The sequence below is a fragment of the Coniophora puteana genome (genome assembly GCF_000271625.1).
Source record: "Coniophora puteana RWD-64-598 SS2 unplaced genomic scaffold CONPUscaffold_7, whole genome shotgun sequence".
NCBI classification, from domain to species: Eukaryota; Fungi; Basidiomycota; class Agaricomycetes; order Boletales; family Coniophoraceae; genus Coniophora; species Coniophora puteana.
The window spans coordinates 1,089,581-1,108,948 of NW_006913059.1; the positions used below are offsets into that span (position 1 = coordinate 1,089,581).

At 52.6% G+C, this 19,368-nt stretch overlaps 6 protein-coding genes across 6 annotated transcripts; 1 reads left to right on the forward strand and 5 right to left on the reverse strand.

Annotated features, from left to right (window-relative positions):
• Positions 1 to 199: 199 nt before the first annotated feature.
• On the reverse strand, positions 200 to 574 carry CONPUDRAFT_154512 (uncharacterized protein; the record flags this gene model as incomplete). The annotated part of the gene is made up of 2 exons (XM_007771234.1): positions 200 to 346; positions 557 to 574. The coding sequence occupies 2 exons, from the start codon at positions 572 to 574 to the stop codon at positions 200 to 202; spliced, it is 165 nt and encodes a 54-aa protein (XP_007769424.1).
• Positions 575 to 1,714: 1,140 nt separating this feature from the next.
• CONPUDRAFT_154513 (uncharacterized protein) lies at positions 1,715 to 3,450 on the reverse strand (the record flags this gene model as incomplete). The annotated part of the gene is made up of 4 exons (XM_007771235.1): positions 1,715 to 2,217; positions 2,318 to 2,477; positions 2,517 to 3,341; positions 3,391 to 3,450. 4 exons carry the CDS (start codon positions 3,448 to 3,450, stop codon positions 1,715 to 1,717), a joined length of 1,548 nt encoding a protein of 515 aa, XP_007769425.1.
• A 4,057-nt stretch (positions 3,451 to 7,507) lies between these two features.
• CONPUDRAFT_73597 (uncharacterized protein) lies at positions 7,508 to 8,820 on the reverse strand (the record flags this gene model as incomplete). Its single annotated transcript, XM_007770919.1, has 8 exons — positions 7,508 to 7,664; positions 7,722 to 7,728; positions 7,803 to 7,878; positions 7,928 to 7,948; positions 8,002 to 8,069; positions 8,126 to 8,240; positions 8,267 to 8,298; positions 8,355 to 8,820. 8 exons carry the CDS (start codon positions 8,818 to 8,820, stop codon positions 7,508 to 7,510), a joined length of 942 nt encoding a protein of 313 aa, XP_007769109.1.
• Positions 8,821 to 11,593: 2,773 nt separating this feature from the next.
• Positions 11,594 to 12,463, forward strand: CONPUDRAFT_165994 (uncharacterized protein). Its single transcript, XM_007771236.1, has 4 exons — positions 11,594 to 11,714; positions 11,774 to 12,053; positions 12,106 to 12,159; positions 12,218 to 12,463. Exons 2-4 carry the CDS (start codon positions 11,869 to 11,871, stop codon positions 12,291 to 12,293), a joined length of 315 nt encoding a protein of 104 aa, XP_007769426.1. The 5' UTR covers positions 11,594 to 11,714; positions 11,774 to 11,868; the 3' UTR covers positions 12,294 to 12,463.
• Positions 12,464 to 12,960: 497 nt separating this feature from the next.
• CONPUDRAFT_82708 (uncharacterized protein) lies at positions 12,961 to 14,828 on the reverse strand. Its single transcript, XM_007771237.1, has 3 exons — positions 14,747 to 14,828; positions 14,058 to 14,694; positions 12,961 to 13,929 (listed from the first exon to the last, which is right to left on the reverse strand). The coding sequence occupies exons 2-3, from the start codon at positions 14,290 to 14,292 to the stop codon at positions 13,373 to 13,375; spliced, it is 792 nt and encodes a 263-aa protein (XP_007769427.1). The 5' UTR covers positions 14,293 to 14,694; positions 14,747 to 14,828; the 3' UTR covers positions 12,961 to 13,372.
• Positions 14,829 to 16,261: 1,433 nt separating this feature from the next.
• On the reverse strand, positions 16,262 to 17,897 carry CONPUDRAFT_137672 (uncharacterized protein). Its single transcript, XM_007771238.1, has 4 exons — positions 17,836 to 17,897; positions 17,717 to 17,777; positions 17,072 to 17,659; positions 16,262 to 16,934 (listed from the first exon to the last, which is right to left on the reverse strand). The coding sequence occupies exons 3-4, from the start codon at positions 17,259 to 17,261 to the stop codon at positions 16,666 to 16,668; spliced, it is 459 nt and encodes a 152-aa protein (XP_007769428.1). The 5' UTR covers positions 17,262 to 17,659; positions 17,717 to 17,777; positions 17,836 to 17,897; the 3' UTR covers positions 16,262 to 16,665.
• Between the last annotated feature and the right edge of the window lie 1,471 nt (positions 17,898 to 19,368).

Below are 19,368 nucleotides of genomic sequence, written 5' to 3' on the forward strand. Positions count from 1 at the left end.
ACGCACTTCGCACTCTACGTCCGCTGTGCTCCCATACTATAGCGTTCACGCACCCTCGCGATGGTCTGCTCATCTACATTCCATACACAACATCGAAGAACAGGTCGTTGAAATATGCATGTTTCTGGGCCTATTCGTTTTAATAAGTACACACGTAGCATGGCATCCTCGAGCTGCGACACAAGACAACGCCGATACCCTAGTTGTCGTTATACTCGTAGAACCCGCGCCCGCTCTTCTTCCCGAGCCCCTGCGCGTCGACCATGCGCTCGAGCAGGACGGAGGGACGGCACTTGGAGTCGCCCGTGCCGTGGTAGAGCGTCTGCGGCAGGTATCGAGTCCGATGCTTTCGGAGGTCGTTAGCATGTGATTTCCGATTCGGGGAGTTGGAGTGGTGCACTTATTACAAGGGAAAGGATGAGGTAGACGGGGAGGAAACGAGAAGTGGATTCACCGCGAATCGGGGGAAGCAGACCTTTTCCAGGCACATGATTGCCTGGAGCGAATCAGGTTGGCCTAGTACGGGTTGGAGAGAGATGTACTAGTGAGAACGTACCTCGTTCAGGAAGGACATGAGGAGCGCATTCGAGACGAAACCTGGTACGTCCTGGAAATAGTCACCTCTGGTGTCCTGACATGTCAATACGGAAAAGCGGGTGAGGATGAAGCCGCAAGTGACCCTTTCCACAAGCTTCAGCGAAGGCACGGGCGCGGTCAAGGGTGTCTTTGAGAGTTTGGATGGCAGATATAAGTTCGGCGTGTTCTCACTCGAGCGTGGCTTGCTGTCCAGATGGCCACGTCCGGCGCAGCGCCCTGAGACAGCTAATGCTCAATTTAGTGTGATCGACCGGGGAGCTGTGGCTGGCTGAACATACTTATTCGTTACCGCCGTGGTGGACCGCCCTCGCCCCATGCATTCACTGCTATGGCTCTGTGATCCACCAATACAATGCCAATTGAATCTAAATTTCTTAGAATGCATATTTGGCACCGAGAACGATCGACGTCTTGCGTGCATAGCGTGTACTGTTGCCACCGCCACACACACGGCACGCGCGATATAAAACACGACAAGGATGTGGCTGGAGTGAAGAAACAACGATGTTCAGCCCAATTTTGTTGAGAACGTGGCCTGCTGGTGACGAAGGAATGAAGGGAGGAAATTCTAAGCGTGGGAAAAGGACGCTCAGACATGTTTGGGTACCGGTGAATTCGGGCACATCATCTGCATCATCATGCACATGGACGACTCCGCAATCCTGAACCGCAATCCGATTCCTTAAGGATAACGGACATAACCGAAGGAATACAATGTGAGGAACCAACAGAATGGTAAGGCGAAATATCGCAAATGAAACAATCAACCGTAGGCCCGTAATGATGTAGAAACTCGACGGTCGATGATGACTACAACGACACCTACGCGTTTGTCCTGGGTTCCCGAAAACAATCGCTCGAATATTTCAATTATTTACGACAGGTTTATATTGAGTTTATATGCATGATGCAAAACTCGGAATCTATCCAAGCGTAGCAAATCACGGCATAAAAAATAACTAGCTAAATCCGCTTGCAAGAATGCGTTAGCCAAGCTTCAGCTGGCGGCTCGCACAGCTCTCATAGCCCTCATCTCTGGATAGTCATGTCACCGAACTCGTCGACTCAGGGTGAGTGTTTCGTGTTTTACCCACCCCCCTACTGTATCCCCCTTGAATCACTCCTCTTCGTCGCTCTCCCCTTGGTCATCATCTTCGTCGCTAGACATGTCCTGTCCTTTGCGCCGCCACAAGCTATGCCCTCCCGCTCCTTGTCCACTACGCCTAGTGGGAGCCTGGCGCTGCTGCCTCGTCCCCAAGTGCATCTCTGCGCGCTCCCGTTCGGTGGGGGGCCCGTCGGTGTGGCGACGCGGAAGCCGTGATGGGCCTGCTACATCGCTCGCTGGCGCCCACGACGGCCTCGGCGGCTCCAAACTTGGCGGAGCGGACGCACTTGGTGCTAATCCCGAGGTTGAGCCCTGCGGCTGCAGCCACTCGTAGCTCGAGGGCTGGGGCACAGCTGAGTGCACGTTGTGTGATACGACCGGTGCATCGAAGCTAACGGCAAAGCGTGAGCTGCGAGACCTGCTGTGTGGTGTCATGCCATGCGATTGGAGGTGCCGGGTTGCGTTGGACTGGATGGTAAAACGCTTGTTGCAGCCCGGCACCATGCATCCGAAGGCTATGGGCATATGTTAGTTGCAATCAAGAGAAATCGTAGCCGGAAATTAAAGGGGAGAGAATAGGCTAGGCCGCGGGTAAAATGGCGACGGACGACTTACGTTTCGAACCTGTGTGAGTGTTCATATGCAGCCCAAGACTGCTCGGGCGGACAAACGCCTTGTCGCAGGTCGGGCATTTATGCTTCCTCTCCCTCTCTCTTCTTTTCCCCTTTCCCTTGCCCTTGTTGCCCTTCGACTCCGCTGACAGATCTGTTTCCTTCTGCGCATGCGCAGTAGGAACGTTAGACGTTGCACTTACAGGAATACCTGTGCCTTCATCCTCCTCATCTTCGTCCTCCGACCAACCAGCATCGCTAAGCCTATAAGGTATCTGCTTGGGGTCTTCCAGCGGAAACGTACGATCCTCAGCGAACGGTACACCTGTCCACGCTGGTGCACTCGCAGCAGAAGCAGGCCAATATGGCATCGATTCGAGGCCTGACTGAGGGACAGATTGCGGGAGCTGCGCAGGTGCATACGCGTCAGTTGTCAGCGCAGACGGCTGGGTGCTCCGCCACCATGCTCCTTGCCGGTCAAGGCCCTTGGACTCATGACCCACCACTGCCACGGCGTCAGGGTAGGCACCCTGCTGTGTCGATATCAGATGATCCGGGGAGAGCATCGCGTGGAAAGACGGCTCAGGATTATCTTGCACAGAATATGCGGGATTGTAGTGGTGCGCGGTCATCAATGGCGGTAGCTGCTGCCCCTGGATAGGTTGCCGCCGAATCTGTGAGTGCATCATCGATTGAGCAGGATGGGACGGGGCGTCGGGATTCCGAGAAGGTTCTGCAATGCTCGGCTGTAAAACCTCGGGCACTAACTCGTTGTTAGCATCTATCCTATCGAAGGGAAGTACGGGCTGGTTTGGGTGTAATGAGAGTGCTTCACTCATATATATTGACGCTGGGAGTCCATGTCGCTCTACGCCAAAAGTTGAGCGCAGGGACGACTCCGAATATAATTCCCGGTCGATCTGAGGTGTTGGTATTGGATGCTGTAATGTTTCATAGGGCCGTGAATGTCCTTGATGGTGAGATCCAGCCGACGGTGGTGTCAGCTGAGTGTGCCCGTAAGTGTACACCTATCTGAGAGTTAACAATAGTTGATGGTAACGGGATACTATTACATACCGTTGAGTAAGAATTGGCCTGCTGTGCATCGATATCATCGTGCTCTGGAGGGTCAGGCATACTAGGCCAGTGATGCTGAGTCCGTGGGTAGGGAAGGAGACGTGAAAACGAGCCGTTGAGCCAGAGTGGACGTTTAAGTCATCCAAAGGGCACGGCAGCCGGAGGGCATTAATCTGCTGTAAGCAACCCAGGTCTGCAGAGCATACTGAGGCTTCTAGCCCAGGGCACGGTGTCATGGACGTTGGAGTAGCATCGGGACAGGGCTGCAGTAAACCACGCTTTCTTTCGTCTGCGCAGAATCGGGATCTACTGCCGCTTCCAGAAAGGCAACCAGTAGCCAAAGTAGGCGACGCCACTAGGAATTTCCAACAGGCATCCCCCGAGCCGAGAAACGATGGGATATGACATATGAGATCTATGAGATGTGACAGGAACAACGGATGAACAAGAAATATTCAATAAGTACAGAAACCAAAAAAGGTTGTTTGTAGTAGCTCTTCATGCGTACACTGGCACTAGTCTACTCTCAAACGCAGAACTCGAAACTACCGCGAGACGGAAGCTACATGCTCTGAAATCGTTGATGTTTTTGTCACTTTTTTGAACCCAAAAACACACACACGGCACTATGTCCGGGATGCATATGGGACAAATTTAGTTCGTGTCAGAAAAGCACGGGGCACGCTTCCGCCACCCGAACACTGCCCTGAGAGAACATCAACACGAGGACAACTGTATGGCTCATTTGAGTTACAGTACTCCACAGCAAACGCAAACTCAACATTGACGACTTCAAGCCTGCATCCCCGTCAATCAGATAGTGGTATTTACCGCGATTCTACCGAACTGGCACGTCACTTCTCTCTCATGGACTCCAAGGGGCTGTATGAATGGTGGCTGGTGACGCTGCTAGCTGCTAAGTCATCTGAGATGCAATGCTTTTCGGACGTCGCTGTCTCCTTGAAACCCACACTAGATGTTAGCTAATGTATCCGGCACCCAAATTCACGTCTCCGCGCTGAAGCGTTAAGGCTCTAATGTGATGCTCATCATTTCCAGTGGACTATTGTAGATGTCGAGGCCTTCGGTACGGTTACTCGAGCATCCTATCAAGCGGAAATAGAAGCTGTTAAGGCACCTAGTGCTGAATCGACTTAGCAATCGCCCATTTGTTCGAACACCCTGTTATAAGAAATATGAAGTTTTGACGCTTTCATACGTGTTCCCTGGTATCCCCCCTCCTTGGAATCCATATCTGCCTCGTATACACCGGTACATCAAAAAAGCGCTTGGAAGTCTTGGATATTACGCCAGGATGAGGGCGAAATCAAGTCATGAAAATGCTGTATGGTGAAAAGCTAGACCATCATTTCCCTGTCGGCCAATGGCGGTCTGGGGTCGGAAGATTGTAATCCAGTCGTCCCAACCTCCGACCCCTTCTGACCACGAGGGTCCTGCTTCGAAGTCATTGTGAGAACAAAAGGCCTAACCAGGAAGCGGTCGATCCTTTTAATACGTTAGCCGACTTGCCCGCATTTTTTTATTGGTCTCGATCCCGCAGGGGCGTGGCCCACGGCTCAATTTTACGGAAGCGGCCTGAGTGCTGCATATGCTCATGGCTTGCATCATCTCTTCCGTAAATTATTTTGCATCCGCATACGGAGTTGAGTTGACACAGACGTCTCGTTTCGATAGCATATAAATCTAGGACATTCGTCGCCTCGCCTGTCTGTGGTATTCTCGCTCGCGAAATCGACCGACCCATTCTTTCCGGTTTGCCGCTGGTTTGCCTCCGAGTCCCTGGACGCATTTCATGAACATGCATCTATCTGACCGCAGGGAGTATTTTGACGCGTCACAATTTCTGCACCGCGCATCCGCACCGTTGATAAGATCGTTTTTCGAAAGGCACCTAGGACGCAATTCATGGCGGCTCATGGTTCACTATTATTGGTGAGTGCTATAAGGTACATTACTCGGCAGAACGTCCATAAAGCCAAGTAAGGATCTCCCAATTAATCACGTAACTGACCAGGATCGCGATTTGGCGCAGGTGTGCGTAAAGGGTGCAGGGCGTACGGGCCACAAGTGCCGCGGCTGCCGTCACATAGCACTCTCGGAGTGACAACAGGCGAGGACTGTGTGGCATACCCAGGTAAAAGGGCCTTTAGACGAGAGGCCATCCAAAAATGCTTTTGTGCTTCTCGACATTGGCACGGAAGTGTGCAAGATTTCTCTGAAGCTCGGAATTGGTCTCGTATAGCTTGCGACTATGTATGGGCCACAAACTAAAACTGTAAGTAAATAGTAGGATATTTTTTTTAGTTTAGAGAGTTCAAGTTCAAACATTGACAGACCTCGAGGTTAGCGAAGACACAACAGGAGTCCCAATGCAGACAGGTGCACCAAGACAGCAGCATGTAGCAAGCAAGCTTAAGGCCTAAGGAGCCGCACGGCCGAAGAGTTGGACATGATTCTGAATTAATACATATGGTCATTCTAAGCTGTGAAGACACGCATCTGCATCGTTCGCAGCGTCTGTAGCGCACTGGGGTGGTACTTGAAATTCATGTATGAAGTATATCTTGAAGGAGATATGAAGCCGATACTAGAGGTGGATCTTGCACTGCCCGATGGCTATCGCAAGTATACAGGCACGGTGGTCGCCTGAAGAGCAGAGGTACTTACATAAGCGCCTTTGGGCCTGGGCGCATACGGCTGAATAGCAGAAGTGGGCTATCAGGCGATCGAAACTAGTGATCACGACGTACGTCTCAGCAAATCAGGGTATTTCGAGACGTCTTTGCGTCAAGTGCAACACAACAGCAAGAGTGGAAAGCGCATAGTTGCGAAGCACCTGGGCTAAGCGAGCGGCTAACCCCAATAATACGCCTCGGTTCAGGCCTTCGCGTTCGGGCTCCATACCCAAAGTTGCCGTACCTACGTTGTCCCCTGCAAGCCAGACGAGAATGTCCACTGACAAGAGTGGAAGTTGATAGAATCGGCATAGACGCGGCACTGAAACTGGCGGAGGTATAGGAAAACCTGGTTGCTCGACAGGAACAGCCTCAGCCAATCATATAACTCCAAAGTTAGTCACGCTTGGTCCTGCACAAACACCCCAGCCTCGCCAGGCCTCGCCCTCGACGCCAGGCAAAGGGTGGCATACGATCTGGACTCTGAAAATAAAATCAGAATTCTTCAGTGACGCACTTAGCAACTGCACTTGGTAATGCATGATGCCGGAGCCTGTGCAATCGGAAGCCCATTACTCGATCGATATATTAAATGAACAGGGTCCGCATACATCTCAAATCACACACCTTTTTCTCCGCGGCATCCTCACCCTACTCCGCGATCTTCTAGATGCGCGCCCTATTGCGCATGTACGCACTCGCGCGGCACCTCTGGAGATATGTCTACATGTCTTGGACTTTGTATATTTTGTGTCGGGGCTCAGCGTCAGACGTGGCGTTTGCGAAATACGGCGTGCTCCACATAATTCGTGAGGTTGCGAGCGGGTTCCTGTTGACTTCGGAGCCTAAGAGTATAAAGCATGTAATCTGAGAGGTAGATGCGAGGGAGAGGAGACATGCGAGTGGACATTCGCGCGATAATATGGGTGAGTTCAAGTGCAGGTTCGATGGATTATGAGGTTCGAATGAGGTGACAGCGAGGTGATGGTGAGGAGGCGAAAACGAGCAGACGGAGACAGATGGGCAGGGCGCGGATGTCAGATAGGCTTAGTCGATGGCATCCACATGCAACAGACGCAGGTAGGTGGAATGGCATCCATCCTGCGCTGCCCACCGTGATCGCGAGGGTATTGGATCATCTGGGATGATTACTCAGAGATGTGAAAGAAGGAGTATACACCACTGGCATCCGGCAATGTACATACGCGTGTTGAAAACATGACCCACTTCGCACTTTCGACGTCCATCGTGCTATATCTTCCGTAGCGTTCACGCCCTTCGCGGCGGTCTGTGCATGTTTCATACATCACATCGGATAATAAGTGGCTGAAATATGCATGTCTTGGGGCCTATTCATTTTAACAAGTATACACGCACTGCACCGCGTCCTGCGACGCACTGGCAAGCACCACGCCGATATTCTAGTTGTCGTTATACTCGTAGAACCCGCGTCCGCTCTTCTTCCCGAGCCACTGCGCGTCGACCATGCGCTCGAGCAGGACAGAGGGACGGTACTTGGAGTCACCCGTACCGTGGTAGAGCGTCTGCTGGATTGAGAGGCAGGTGTCGAGTCCGATGCTTTCGGAGGTCGTTAGCATGTGATTTCCGGTTTGGGGAGTTTGGGTAAGGACTTACAAGTCGGCTGCAAGACGGGGTTGGAGATTCAGTGAGATGGACGGAGAAGAAACGAGAAGAGGAGAAGAGGGAGGAGCGCACCGAGCTGAAGAGGGCCCATAGGGTGGGCCATGCCTAGCTTGAAAGTTTTGTCGATGTCATCACGCGTTGCAACCCCCTGAATGTGCGTTAGCGGGCGGGTTCACCGCGAAACAGTGGAAGCAGACCTTTTCCAGGCACATGATTGCCTGGAGGGATTAAAGTTAGCGTAGTACAGGTTGGAGAAGCTGTGGGAACGTACCTCGTTCAGGAAGGGCATGAGGAGAGCATTCGAGACGAAACCTGGGACGTCCTGGGAAGTCGTCACCTCTGGTGTCCTGACACGTCAATACGGAAAAAGGAAGGAGGATAGAGCCGCAACTGACCCTTTCCACACGCTTCGGCGAATGCACGGGCGCGGTCAAGGGTGTCTTTGGACGTTTGGATGGCGGAGATGAGTTCGACGAGTTTCTGTGGAACAGGCCAGCCGTTAGAGGACCGCTACGCCGGCATCTGAGCTATGTTACCATCACTGGAACGGGGTTGAAGAAGTGAAGCCCTGACCAGAGAGTAAGCAATCTTAGACCTAAGCCAAAACGTCCTAGCGGGACTCACCAACCACCCGCGAAGTCGTCGCCTTCGCCTCCTCCGACGCAGCACCCTTCCCCTCCGGAATCGTGGCAGCCGCGATCTTCGTGATACTGATCGACGACGTATTCGTCGCAAGAATCGCCTCGGGCTTGAGCGTCTGCGCGAACGTCTTGAATATGGTCCGCTTGAGGTCGAGGTTCTCCGAGACGGCCTCGACGACCATGTCGACGTCGCGCATCTCCTCGAGCGAGCCCACGACGCGCACGCGCGCACGCGCCTCGTCCGCGTCCGCCTGCTGCAGGCGCCCCTTTTGCACGTCCTTGGCGAGGAGCTTGTCCATGAGGGCGAGGCCCTTCGAGAGCTGCTCCTGCGACTTGTCGTGCACGAGCACGGGCACCTTGGCGCGCAAGGCAGAGACGAAGGCGATGCCGGCGCCCATCTGGCCGGCGCCGAGCACGCCGAGCTGTTTGATTCCGTGGGCGATGGACATGGTTGTGGGATGTGGATGCGAGTGAGGACCAGGGAGAGGTGCGCTCTACATATGGCGGGAGTCGGAGCCGGCTCGTGGGCCGGAGCTTGTGTAACAGGTGATATCATCTGTTTACGCGCCGGGTCTTTTCACCCAAACCACCACCTTGCTTTTTGGGTTCAGCCCGCTAGAACTCACTATCCATCGCAAATCTAGCAAGATGAGGATGTATTGGCATACCTTATAGCACCAGTGTTGGTAACGTTGCTACATCTTTCCTCACAGTGCCAGGCTGTCAGCCATCCCAGGATCTGCGAGCTGCGGGGAGCTCGCTAGCGCCCATTTCCGCTTAAAATTTTGCAGGGTTGCCTGTCCTTGCTCGCCAAAGTCCGTGACATCTCTCCTCCGTCCAAGTCGGCTTCGCCTCTTGTTCTCATTCCTCGTTGACAAGATAATCAGACTCGAGATCTGACGTCGCGCTACGGAGAAAATGATGGCTTTACCTTCACTCTTTGTTCATCTTCACGGCTACTCCTACCAACGCGTTCTCAGTCCGTCATCAGCTCTCTAGATGCTCTCAGCTGTCTCGACTCGGATGTGATATGTTGAGGTCTCTTCAGGGCTCTCGGAACGCCAAGAGAGTCTTGACAGAAACCCTCTATTCCGTGTCCATGACCTGTCACAAGAGCTCCACTTCAATGACCTCTCGAGCGTCTATCAGCTTTTTGTTATCTCACTTCACTACTTCTCAACCCACAGCGCGTCCGAGTCCCATTCATTCCTGGCACTTGTCGAATGAATCCTGGATGTTTTCGTCAGTTATTGCTGTCATCGACGGACTTGGCAAGCCATCAAGCTAATTGCGCTGCCTCACGCGCGACTCTGGAGAAAGGGTATAAAAAGACGAGCATCTCTGTGACATCTTCATCCTCCTTCGCTCACAAGTACACGCCAACATCCTTCGTCCCCGTTTGCTACTACCATGTTCAACCGCGCCCTCATCTTGTCCACCTTGCTGCTCGCTGCCTCCTCCGTTTTCGCGGACACTCGTGCGCAGGCTGTCCCGGCCAGTGCTGCTCTCGCTGTAGGCAAATCCCAGTTGGACTCCGGCCTGACCGCTCGCCAAAGCTGCGGGTCTGGCTATGGTTCCTGCTCTGACGGGGGGTAAGACTTCCCATGTTGTTCTTGTACTTAGCGCTCACGATGAGGTAGGTGCTGCCCGCTCGGAGGCGAATGCTGCATCTTGAATGCGTGCTGCAACGCCGGGTACGTGTTCCTCGCGTTCTAGTCTAGGCGTGTCTGACCCGCCTTTTTTCAGCTACTACTGCATCACGAACTCCGCCCACTCTGCGGTCGCCTGCTGCCCGAACGGCCAGGTTTGTTCCGCTCCTTGAAGTTCTCAGGGGTGGGGGAGAGTATGAGAGGGAGGGAGGCACCCATCTGCTGGCGATACCACTAAACCTCGCTGACTGACTGGAATACTTTCGTTTGACTCGCTACTCGTTATACTGGCTACATGCCTATTCGCCTGTTTGTCTTCTTCAGGGAATAGAATTTTGGTCCCGTTACTCGAAATCGAATTTGTTTCCATTCAACCTTTGACTCAACGCGTGGCTTCGGGATGTCGAGTCCCTTCCGATGTTGGCGGAAGTATCTAGTCGCTATGTTTTATCGGCATCATTCGCCTTAAACCTTAAACGACGCTACCGCTGCTCGTTGGTGCTTGTGGCCATCAATGCTTACAGTTGAACTGCGCCAGAAGCCTTGTTATCATGAGCTCGTTCCAGACTTGCTCGTCGTTTCTAAGGTACTGTCACTACTCAGGATAGTTTTCATGTAATGGCATGTAGATTGTTCACTTCGAATTCATCTGTCGATGTAAGCTCGCTCCAGTCCGTGGCGTCTTAACTCTCAGGTTATGCAACTCGCTGGACGTTCAACTCATGGTGACGAATTAGAACCGCCGCATAGACTTATGGTCGAGGCGTCAACCATGATCGAGGCAAATGCTTCATTATGCTTTGCCGTTGCTCAAACTCATCCGCGGTTAGCTACAGGTAGGAGGCGCGGGGCGCTTCCCAAGTCCGCCAATGCGAATCGGATAGCGGGATATCTCCGTAATGTTGGTCATATCGCTAAGGTGAGGCTGTCTGACTATTGTGATACCACTCTAACATAACCTATATTGCTAAGATATGGCGACAACATGATACCAAATAAGACTCGCATCCATCACTGTATGTTGATTAGGTATGTTACTCAGCAGGTGACCGGTTTATCAGAGCCCATATGCGACCTTGGCCGTTTTAGATTGGAGGCTACGAACCGTCTCTTCGAAGCTCACCGCATCAAGTCCGTTATTTCGATAGGGTGTTCCCTTCTGCGAGGGCGGCTGGGGCACTCGAGGATCTCGGGTAGCAGAGGCTTGTTGACGAGATCGTCGTCAGGGTTTGAGAAGCTGTGCGTTAAGAGAAATACAAGGTTCTCACTGCAAACGTCGGTCCCTGAAGAGTACAACTTAGAGTTCTGTCAGATCATCAATGATCACGCATTTGTCCTTTTGAAGGTCTTCAGGGTGACGCCTGTACTCGAAGAGCGGCTGTGCCGTCACTGGCCAAGCTCAAGAGCCGCGCGAAGGCGGTGTTCAAGACCCATTCAAAGTTCGACGACACCATGGAACCTGCACCATTTGGTGCGGAGTCATTTTGACAGAAACCCTCAAAGTGGGAATCCCGGATCTTTGACAATGTCCAATGGCCCCACTCAAACATCATTTCATGAGCGTCTATCAAGCGCTCAACACATCTAAGTTCTGACAGCTCGACGCAGCCGCCTTCCCTTCAATACATTTCGGGCGGTTGTGGATCCGCCATTTGTTCTTGAGATGGCCTACCCTGGGTCACTCTGACGTCTTGGCAAGTGCGCAGTGGCCTCGAGGCTGATCATTTATGACATGTGGTGACTCGTGCTTCAGAGCGAAAAGGCATAAAGGCGGCGTACTTATTCCTAACCCATATTCCCCAGTTTCCTTCGTCAAGTGTACACGTTCAACTCGCATTTTCAAGCGTCATGTTCGGTCGTGCTCTCATCTTGTCTACCCTCTTGCTTGCGGCCTCATCCGTGCTTGCAGACACTCTGGTAGAAACTATCCCGGCCACGTCGGCTCTGGATCTTTCCCTGGGTGAATCCGGGCTGGGTCATGATCTGAGCGCTCAGAGCTGCCCCTCTGGCACCGGGCTTTGCGGAGACGGCGGGTAAGTGATTGTTGGAAACAGGTATCTGCACCCATCGCTGACGCCTATCTAGTTGCTGTCCTCTTGGTGGTCAATGTTGCATTCTCCACTCGTGCTGCAAGAAGGGGTGAGTACTTGTTACGACCTGTTTCCCAAGTAGCTGTCTAATTAGAGACGTTTCATAGATATTATTGTATCACAAACTCGGCTCACTCTCGGGTGGCTTGTTGTCCGGATGGGTATGCTTGCGCAGCGCCCTGAGGAAAGAAATCCTCGGCTCGATGTGCAGTTGATTTGGTAGCGGTGGTTGCTTGAATGAGATATCAAGGCGGAACACTTTCCATTTCAAGGTGGAACGCTGTCCTCTCAAGTAGCTACTGTGGTTCTTACGGTAATAACTAAAAAACGAGGAATTATATCATCTGGATACGGTTTGAAAGCACAATATTTCCAAAATGGTACAACGGAGTATATCTTGTCGATGTAGTGCAGAACGGCCAATTGGCAATGGAGAACGTTGGATTTAAGGTTGCAAAGTGGACACGGTATATTATCTCCGCGACGAGGCCCGACGCCTGATTCTTGAGAAGGAATGTTTGATAGCTTGATAGCTTGGACTCTCGACCATCTTCTTTCGTGGTCGATCTGCCTAGAGGAGACTATTTATCCCTCCACGACCTTCTGTCAGGAAGGTGATTTGCACCGCATCGAGACTTGATCCATTTTGTCGTAGCGGCGGAGCCAATGACATTGACCAATCAGGGCGAAGGATACCAGCCTCCCCACGCCCGGCGCACGGACCACCCACAGCCACGCGCTGTACCACGAACTGCAACACACAAACGGCTATAAAATAAACACAAAGGTGTGCTGGATGGCTAGCGGTGGTGTGCGTATATTTTACGAATATTAGCCGAGATAAACCGTGCTTCGTGTTGCTATTGTGTTCTATAAAAGTAAATTTGACTGATGCATAACAATGGAATGAACAAACATATTGACGTGTATGGTATAACAAAAGCAAAATCAGCGTAGCGTAGAAAATCATTGGTAAATAAGGGGGTGAACATCGTGTGGACTGTGTGGGACAGTCCCACCGGGATAAACGCCGACCTGATCTTTCGGCAGAATTTATGCAAAAGGTAAGCTCAACCCCCTCCAACCCCCCTCACTGTAAAATTCATGGACTGGCTCACGGAACTCCGCTTGCTGTAAAAGTCGTTCAAATCGCGCGCTGAACGTGCTGCAGCCGCAATCCAAGTCCTCCCTTCCCTTCCACTCTCCATCTTCTCTCCAATTCTACGTCACCGAACTCCAGCGCAGGATGGATATCTCGTGCTTTATCCAGCGCCCATAGGACCCCTCTCACCCCCATCTCTTTCATCGCTCTCCTCCTGGTCATACGCATCACCATCATCGCCGCCAGACATGCCACGCCCTTCGTCCTGCCAGCGCCAGGGACTATGTCCCAGTGTCCCTTGGCCACTATAGCTGGGCCCAGCCTGAGGACCATGCTGCTGGTGCTCGCTCGTCCCCGAGTGCATCTCCCTCCACCCCTGCTCGCTGGGACCATCACCAGTGTGGCGACGCGGAGGCCTCGGTCGGCCTGCCCCATCGCCTGCTTGCCCTCCCGGCACCTCTGGCCGCTCCGGAGGTGGAGCGGACGCACCTACTTCCAGATCCGCGATTGAGCTATGCGGCCGGACCCACTCATAGCTTGAGGGCTGGGGTACGTCCGAATGCACGTCATGAGAGACGACCGGCGCATTGAAGCTGACGGCGAAGCCTTGATCGCGGGTGTTGTTGTTCAGCTCAATGCCATGCGATCGGAGGTGCCGGGTTGCGTTGGACTGGACCGCAAAGCGCTTAGTGCAACCGGAGACCGGGCATCCGAAGGCTGCCGATAAGCGTCAGTCACGATCGAGAGAATCAGGAGCTAGGAAATGTAGGAGAGGAGGATGGGCTAGCTGGTTATAGATTGGAGGTGGTTCTTTCGGAGCGACAAAATGCCAATGAATGACTCACGTTTAGAACCTGTGTGAGTGTTCATATGCACTGCGAGACTGCTCGGGCGATCAAACGTTTTGTTGCAGCTCGGGCATTGATGTTTCCTCTCCCTCACCCTCCTTTTCTCCTTCCCCTTCCCCTTCCCCTTGTTGCCCTTGTTTTCGGTGACGAAGTCGGAGACCGCGCTTAGAGCAGTAATCGTATCTTGCCTCTCATCGGCCCCTTCCTCCCACCCACCCTCGCCGAAATCCATGGCCACGTCACTATAGGGCGTGTGCCTGCGCTCATCCAGCGGTGAGACATCGCCCTCGGAGAACCGCGGACCTGACCATGCTGGCGCACTCGCAGGGGAGTCTGGCCAGTATGATCCCGATTCGGGGCCCGACTGAAGTGCGTGCGGCGGTATCTGCGTAGTACCGAAATAAGGGTCGATCGTTAGCGTTGGCGTCTCCGGCCACCATATTTCTTTGCGATGAAGGTCTCCGACCTCACGATTCATCGCTGCGCCGGGGTGGATATCCTGTTGTCTTGATGTCAGATAAGGCGAGGAGAACCTTCTACTAAAAGATGCTTCAGGATTACCTTGCACAGGCTGTGCGGGGTCGTAGTAGACTGCGCTCATTGGCGGTGGCAGCAGTTGCTGCCCCGGGATAGGGGGTTGGTGCATTCGAGAGCGCATCATTTCAGCAGGATCTAAACGTGCATAGGGAGTCTGGGAGGGACCCGCGATGTTCGGCTGTAAGAGTTCCGTGGGCTCAGGAGCACGTCGGTCGTTAGTGTCGGTCCAGACAAAGGGATGCGCGGGTTGGCTAACCTGTGATGAGGGGACTTCCTCGCGATAACCGCGCATATACATTGGCGCTGGGGCATATGATTCCGTGCTAAACGTTGAGCGCTGGGACGACTCCGGGTATGGTGCGGGATCGCTCTGAGGGTGCATGTCTGCTGGGTTGGGATGTTGTCTTGTTTCGTATGCTTGCGGTTGCCCTTGGTAAGACCAAGGGTTATAGAATCCGACCGATGATGATGGTAACTGAGCATGCTCGTAGGCATACTCCTATCTGAAGGTTAATAGGAGTCAATTGCGGGGTAATGTCCATATTTACAGTTGGGTGAGACGTTTCCTGTTGTGCATGGGCATCTTCGTCCTCTGGAGGATTATACATTCAGGTACGGTTGCTGTTGTTGGGTAAGGAAGGAGGCGTGAAGATTCGTCAAACTAGAATATGATACTTAAGATGGCCAAAGATCATCCCGTTGGGAAGTGCCACTGGTTTATCGAAGGAAATGAAGTTTCTGCCCCAGGACGTGCACTCAAGGACATTGGAGTAGCGTCGGAGCGCAGCCTTCACAAGGAGCCAATTACATACGCTATGCATCTGCAGGTCCCAAAACGGTACACAACCCGAAGCGGATGTTGCCACCTCGGGATCTTCGATATGCATCCTTCGAGCGGTGGTGTGATAGGAACAAAAGATAGACAAGGTCGCTTTGAAAATAATGATGCACATGCTCGAGACGAAAACAAAAGCTTTCTCACCATGCGCACTCCCTGCCTGCAGGCGTATATCCGAGATACACAAGTTCCGGGTTACAGTAATGACAGTTCGAACCTTGTGTTGTTCGTTCTTGAAAACCTCGCGCTCGATTGCGGGCTAGTGATCAATCGGCACGCCAGAAATGTAGTATGACGTTAGACACACGTGTGAAACGGCTGCACGAAGCAGACTTGAAGCAGACTAGGTTTCGCCGTCTGCCAGTGATAGTAGAACAGTATACCATCGGGAGGAAGACATCGCACGGTTCACTCGAGTTAGCCCCACAACGACGGAACATCGGCATTGGCAGTTCCGAGTCCGCGCCGTCATATTTGGAGTGATACTCCGATCCTGCCGAGTTGCCAATCTGCTACCGACGGGTGTAAGTGAAGGCTGGGATCTCCGCCGCTGAGTTTGGAAATTCTGCATTTGCGAACTCCGTTTTCTCCACAGATTCTACACCAGCGCACCTAGCCGAGTTGGATCCGAGTATCAGATAACTGCTCAAGTGTTCAGAACCTCCAGGTGTACCATCACTTCTTGATGACTTCGACAGGTTCCCCCCAGCAGACTGTATGACACGTATGCATAGATTGCTGTAAAGAACACAGTTCTGATGGTGTTCACTAATCGTGAATAATGTGGTCGCCAGGAAGCCCGAACCTAAAAAATGCAAGTATACCACAGAGATACTAATATGGTATGATACGTTACCATAGGGTAGGACATTAAGATACATTAAGCGCGTGTACTACTATAGAACAAGGCGGAAAGATGCGTGAATAATCTGTGCAGTAAACCTGACGAGAGATCGAAGCTTGTAATGATGCGCGCGAATTCGAAGAAGTAAAGATAACGCGTCAACCTTCAAGTATCTCCTCGGCGCCAGAACTAGTCGCAGGAGGGATATTTCAAAGCATCGTCACTGCTAGAGAACTGGTCAGCGGGATCTAACAGCGGAAAGCCAAGGAAAACTCTAATCTTAGCATGACCGAGAACGGCGAGATGTGCAGGGCGCGTTCCACGGTCGGCCCTATCCCTCGGGTGTGTCCCTGGTTCCATTACGACTGAGCCCAAAGCTCGACGAACTATGTACTAGGGTTCATGCCCTGCGGAGGGTGATCTTGACTTGGGCGCCAGTCACTGCCTGGGATAGGCACGCCAGCTGGGACAAACGTGTAGCTGGCGGGTCTGGGCATGGTCGGGATTGCGTTGTTAGAGACGATAGGCTTGTCAAAGCTGACGGCGAAGCCTCGGTTGCGCGCACTCGTCAAGATGCCATGCGTGCGAAGATGCCTCGTCGCATTGGAACGAACTGCGAAACGCTTATCGCAGGTGGGCATCGGGCATTCGAAGGCTGTTGGGCCAAGTCAGCTGTTATTGATTCGAGCAACCTAGGACTAATGAATGGGAACCAGTCATCAGTACCGATTCGAGGTGAAAAATTCCCTCAAAAGGATACGAGGGTGAGCAGTGCGGAATGAACGGGCTCACGTCTGGCCCCCGTATGTATGTTCATATGCGTTGCAAGGCCACTGGAACGGGAAGATTCCTTGCGGCAGATCGGGCATGGGTAGCAGTTGCGCCTTGTTGATGGCCTTTTCTTCGTCTTCTTTTGCCCTTCCTCTACCCCTTCCTCCCCCCCGGCCCGCTTGCCGTGTGCATGCGTATACCTGGGTGACATGCTGTACGATCTGATGGAGTCCTCGCATGGGTACTTGCCGTTGGATCTAGCCTCAGCGCTCTGGGAGAGGTAATCCGTCGACCAAAGTGGCACTTCTCCGTCGCTGAGATAAGCGCTCGACCATTCTGGCGAGGGCGGGTAATAGGCGCTGGAGAGGGCTGGGCTCGAGAACGCCTGCGACGAAGGGGAATCGGGCGGCAGGGGCCTTAGCGCAGCCGCGAAAGGGGAGTAAACAGGGCTGGGCGTCCGTGTGAGTGGTCGTCTCTGTTGCGTTGAGGTCGCAATGGTGGTGTAATGATCCTGGGCAGATATTGACAAATTAGGCGGGGGCAAATCGTTGCTCGAGAAGTGCGGGGGATCATTCGCGAGGCCCTGGAGGGTGGGATCTCGATACGAATCTAAGGACTTCGTCAAAAACGGTAGGTTGGCTGGTAGAAAAGCTGGATTTAGCTCACACTGGACGCTCTGAGCAAGATCAGGCACCGACGGAATATGTGAAGGAGCCGCGGTAGAAGACTGGATGAAGGGCAGTGAATGTGCTATGGGAGTACGTAGTGTAGAGGATGTTGCCTACCGAGCCCGGTGCCTCTTCGCCCGGTGCCTCTTCGCCCGGTGCCTCTTCGCACCTACCCAACGTCCTCCGTTGAGACGGCTCTGGATATCCTCCTTGCTGTTGGTACATAGTTGGGTAGAATTGCGGCATATTTGATGGATAATGGGGGAAAGCGTTGACATCTTGTAGACTGGTTCCGGTGGCAAATATCGGCAGCGAGGTCGGCGGGCTAGTGTATGTCATCGCCGGCGGTGGGTCGGAGAAAGTGGAGGGTCGCTCGAGGTCATGCTTATTCTGATTCTGAGTGGAGCACGGGGGATGGTTATGCATGTTGTGAGTCAAAGGGGAGTCGAGACGAGACCGAGAAGGTGCTACAATAGAGATGGAGGTAAGGCAAGAATGGTATGAGACACGTTGGTGGAAATAAAATTTCTCGCTTCAGTTTTTGGAAATCGGTGCTCGGTGCTCGGCGAAGGTGCATGCTGATACCTACCAGAGCGGATAATAGCCATTGTTGGAACGTCGGAACGTCGATGTTACGTTCGAGGAGTTCCGAAGTGATGGCCGTGACACGAACATGGAGTCACGATGCAAATGAGGGACTGTGAGTGTGAAACTGCGATATGTAAAAGTGGGTTCTATGATGCAATTATGACGCAGTGGGCTAAAAGATTCAAGAGAAAGCCTATGTTTCGGGGCTGGGATGAACGTAACGTTTGAGACATAGCTTGGAGGCGTCAAAGAGAGTGCAAATGTGACTCATCAATGCATCATCGTCTCCCCCTCAACCGCATCGGACTCGGGACTCGGACCCCTAATACACATCGGATTCCGCCCCGGGATGCGCACGTGAGAGTAAAAGGCCTAATCGGGCGCATGCAAATCGCTTTGTCAGCCGACATACCCACGGTTTTGATTATGGGTCGCGAGGTTCTGAGTTTTCCCTTTGTTCTCTCTGAACTGGCGATTCTTCAAAAAATGAGGGAATGCATTTGTGAGGTTTACAGAGATTTCTCTAGATGGTCTCTCGTTCGACTCCTTCAAATACCCCCATGTATCGTCGTCGCCTGTCGTCACTTAATGCTATATAGCAGGCATGCCATTTTAGAGTTTCGGACCGTACACCGTTTGCCCTATACGCCATCTACTCCAAAATACGATAATGTGATCTAACATGGTTACGTTGTGAATTTGGAATTCCTTGGTTGGCTTCATTAACACTCTGTATTCCCTGGTTACATTTCATATACGTACACTTCGCGACGAACCTTGCTGGTGCGTGTTTTCATATTGAGTAATTTCCAAAGTCTCCTTTCGTGCGTTCAATTAGATGCCAAATGAGTCATCAATTACTGTTATCCCCCGCCAGAAGAGACAGCCAAATTTCCGTAAGTCCTGGAATATTTTCCTCGCTGGCCCGTCCTGTAAAATAAGGTTTGAAGCATCCCCAAGACCCAAACTAATACTGAAAAAATCTACGAAGCGCCAAAGTGGACGGATTCCCTACTATACGAACATCAGTGGATTTTAGAACCAAGGACCGGCCACCGTCAG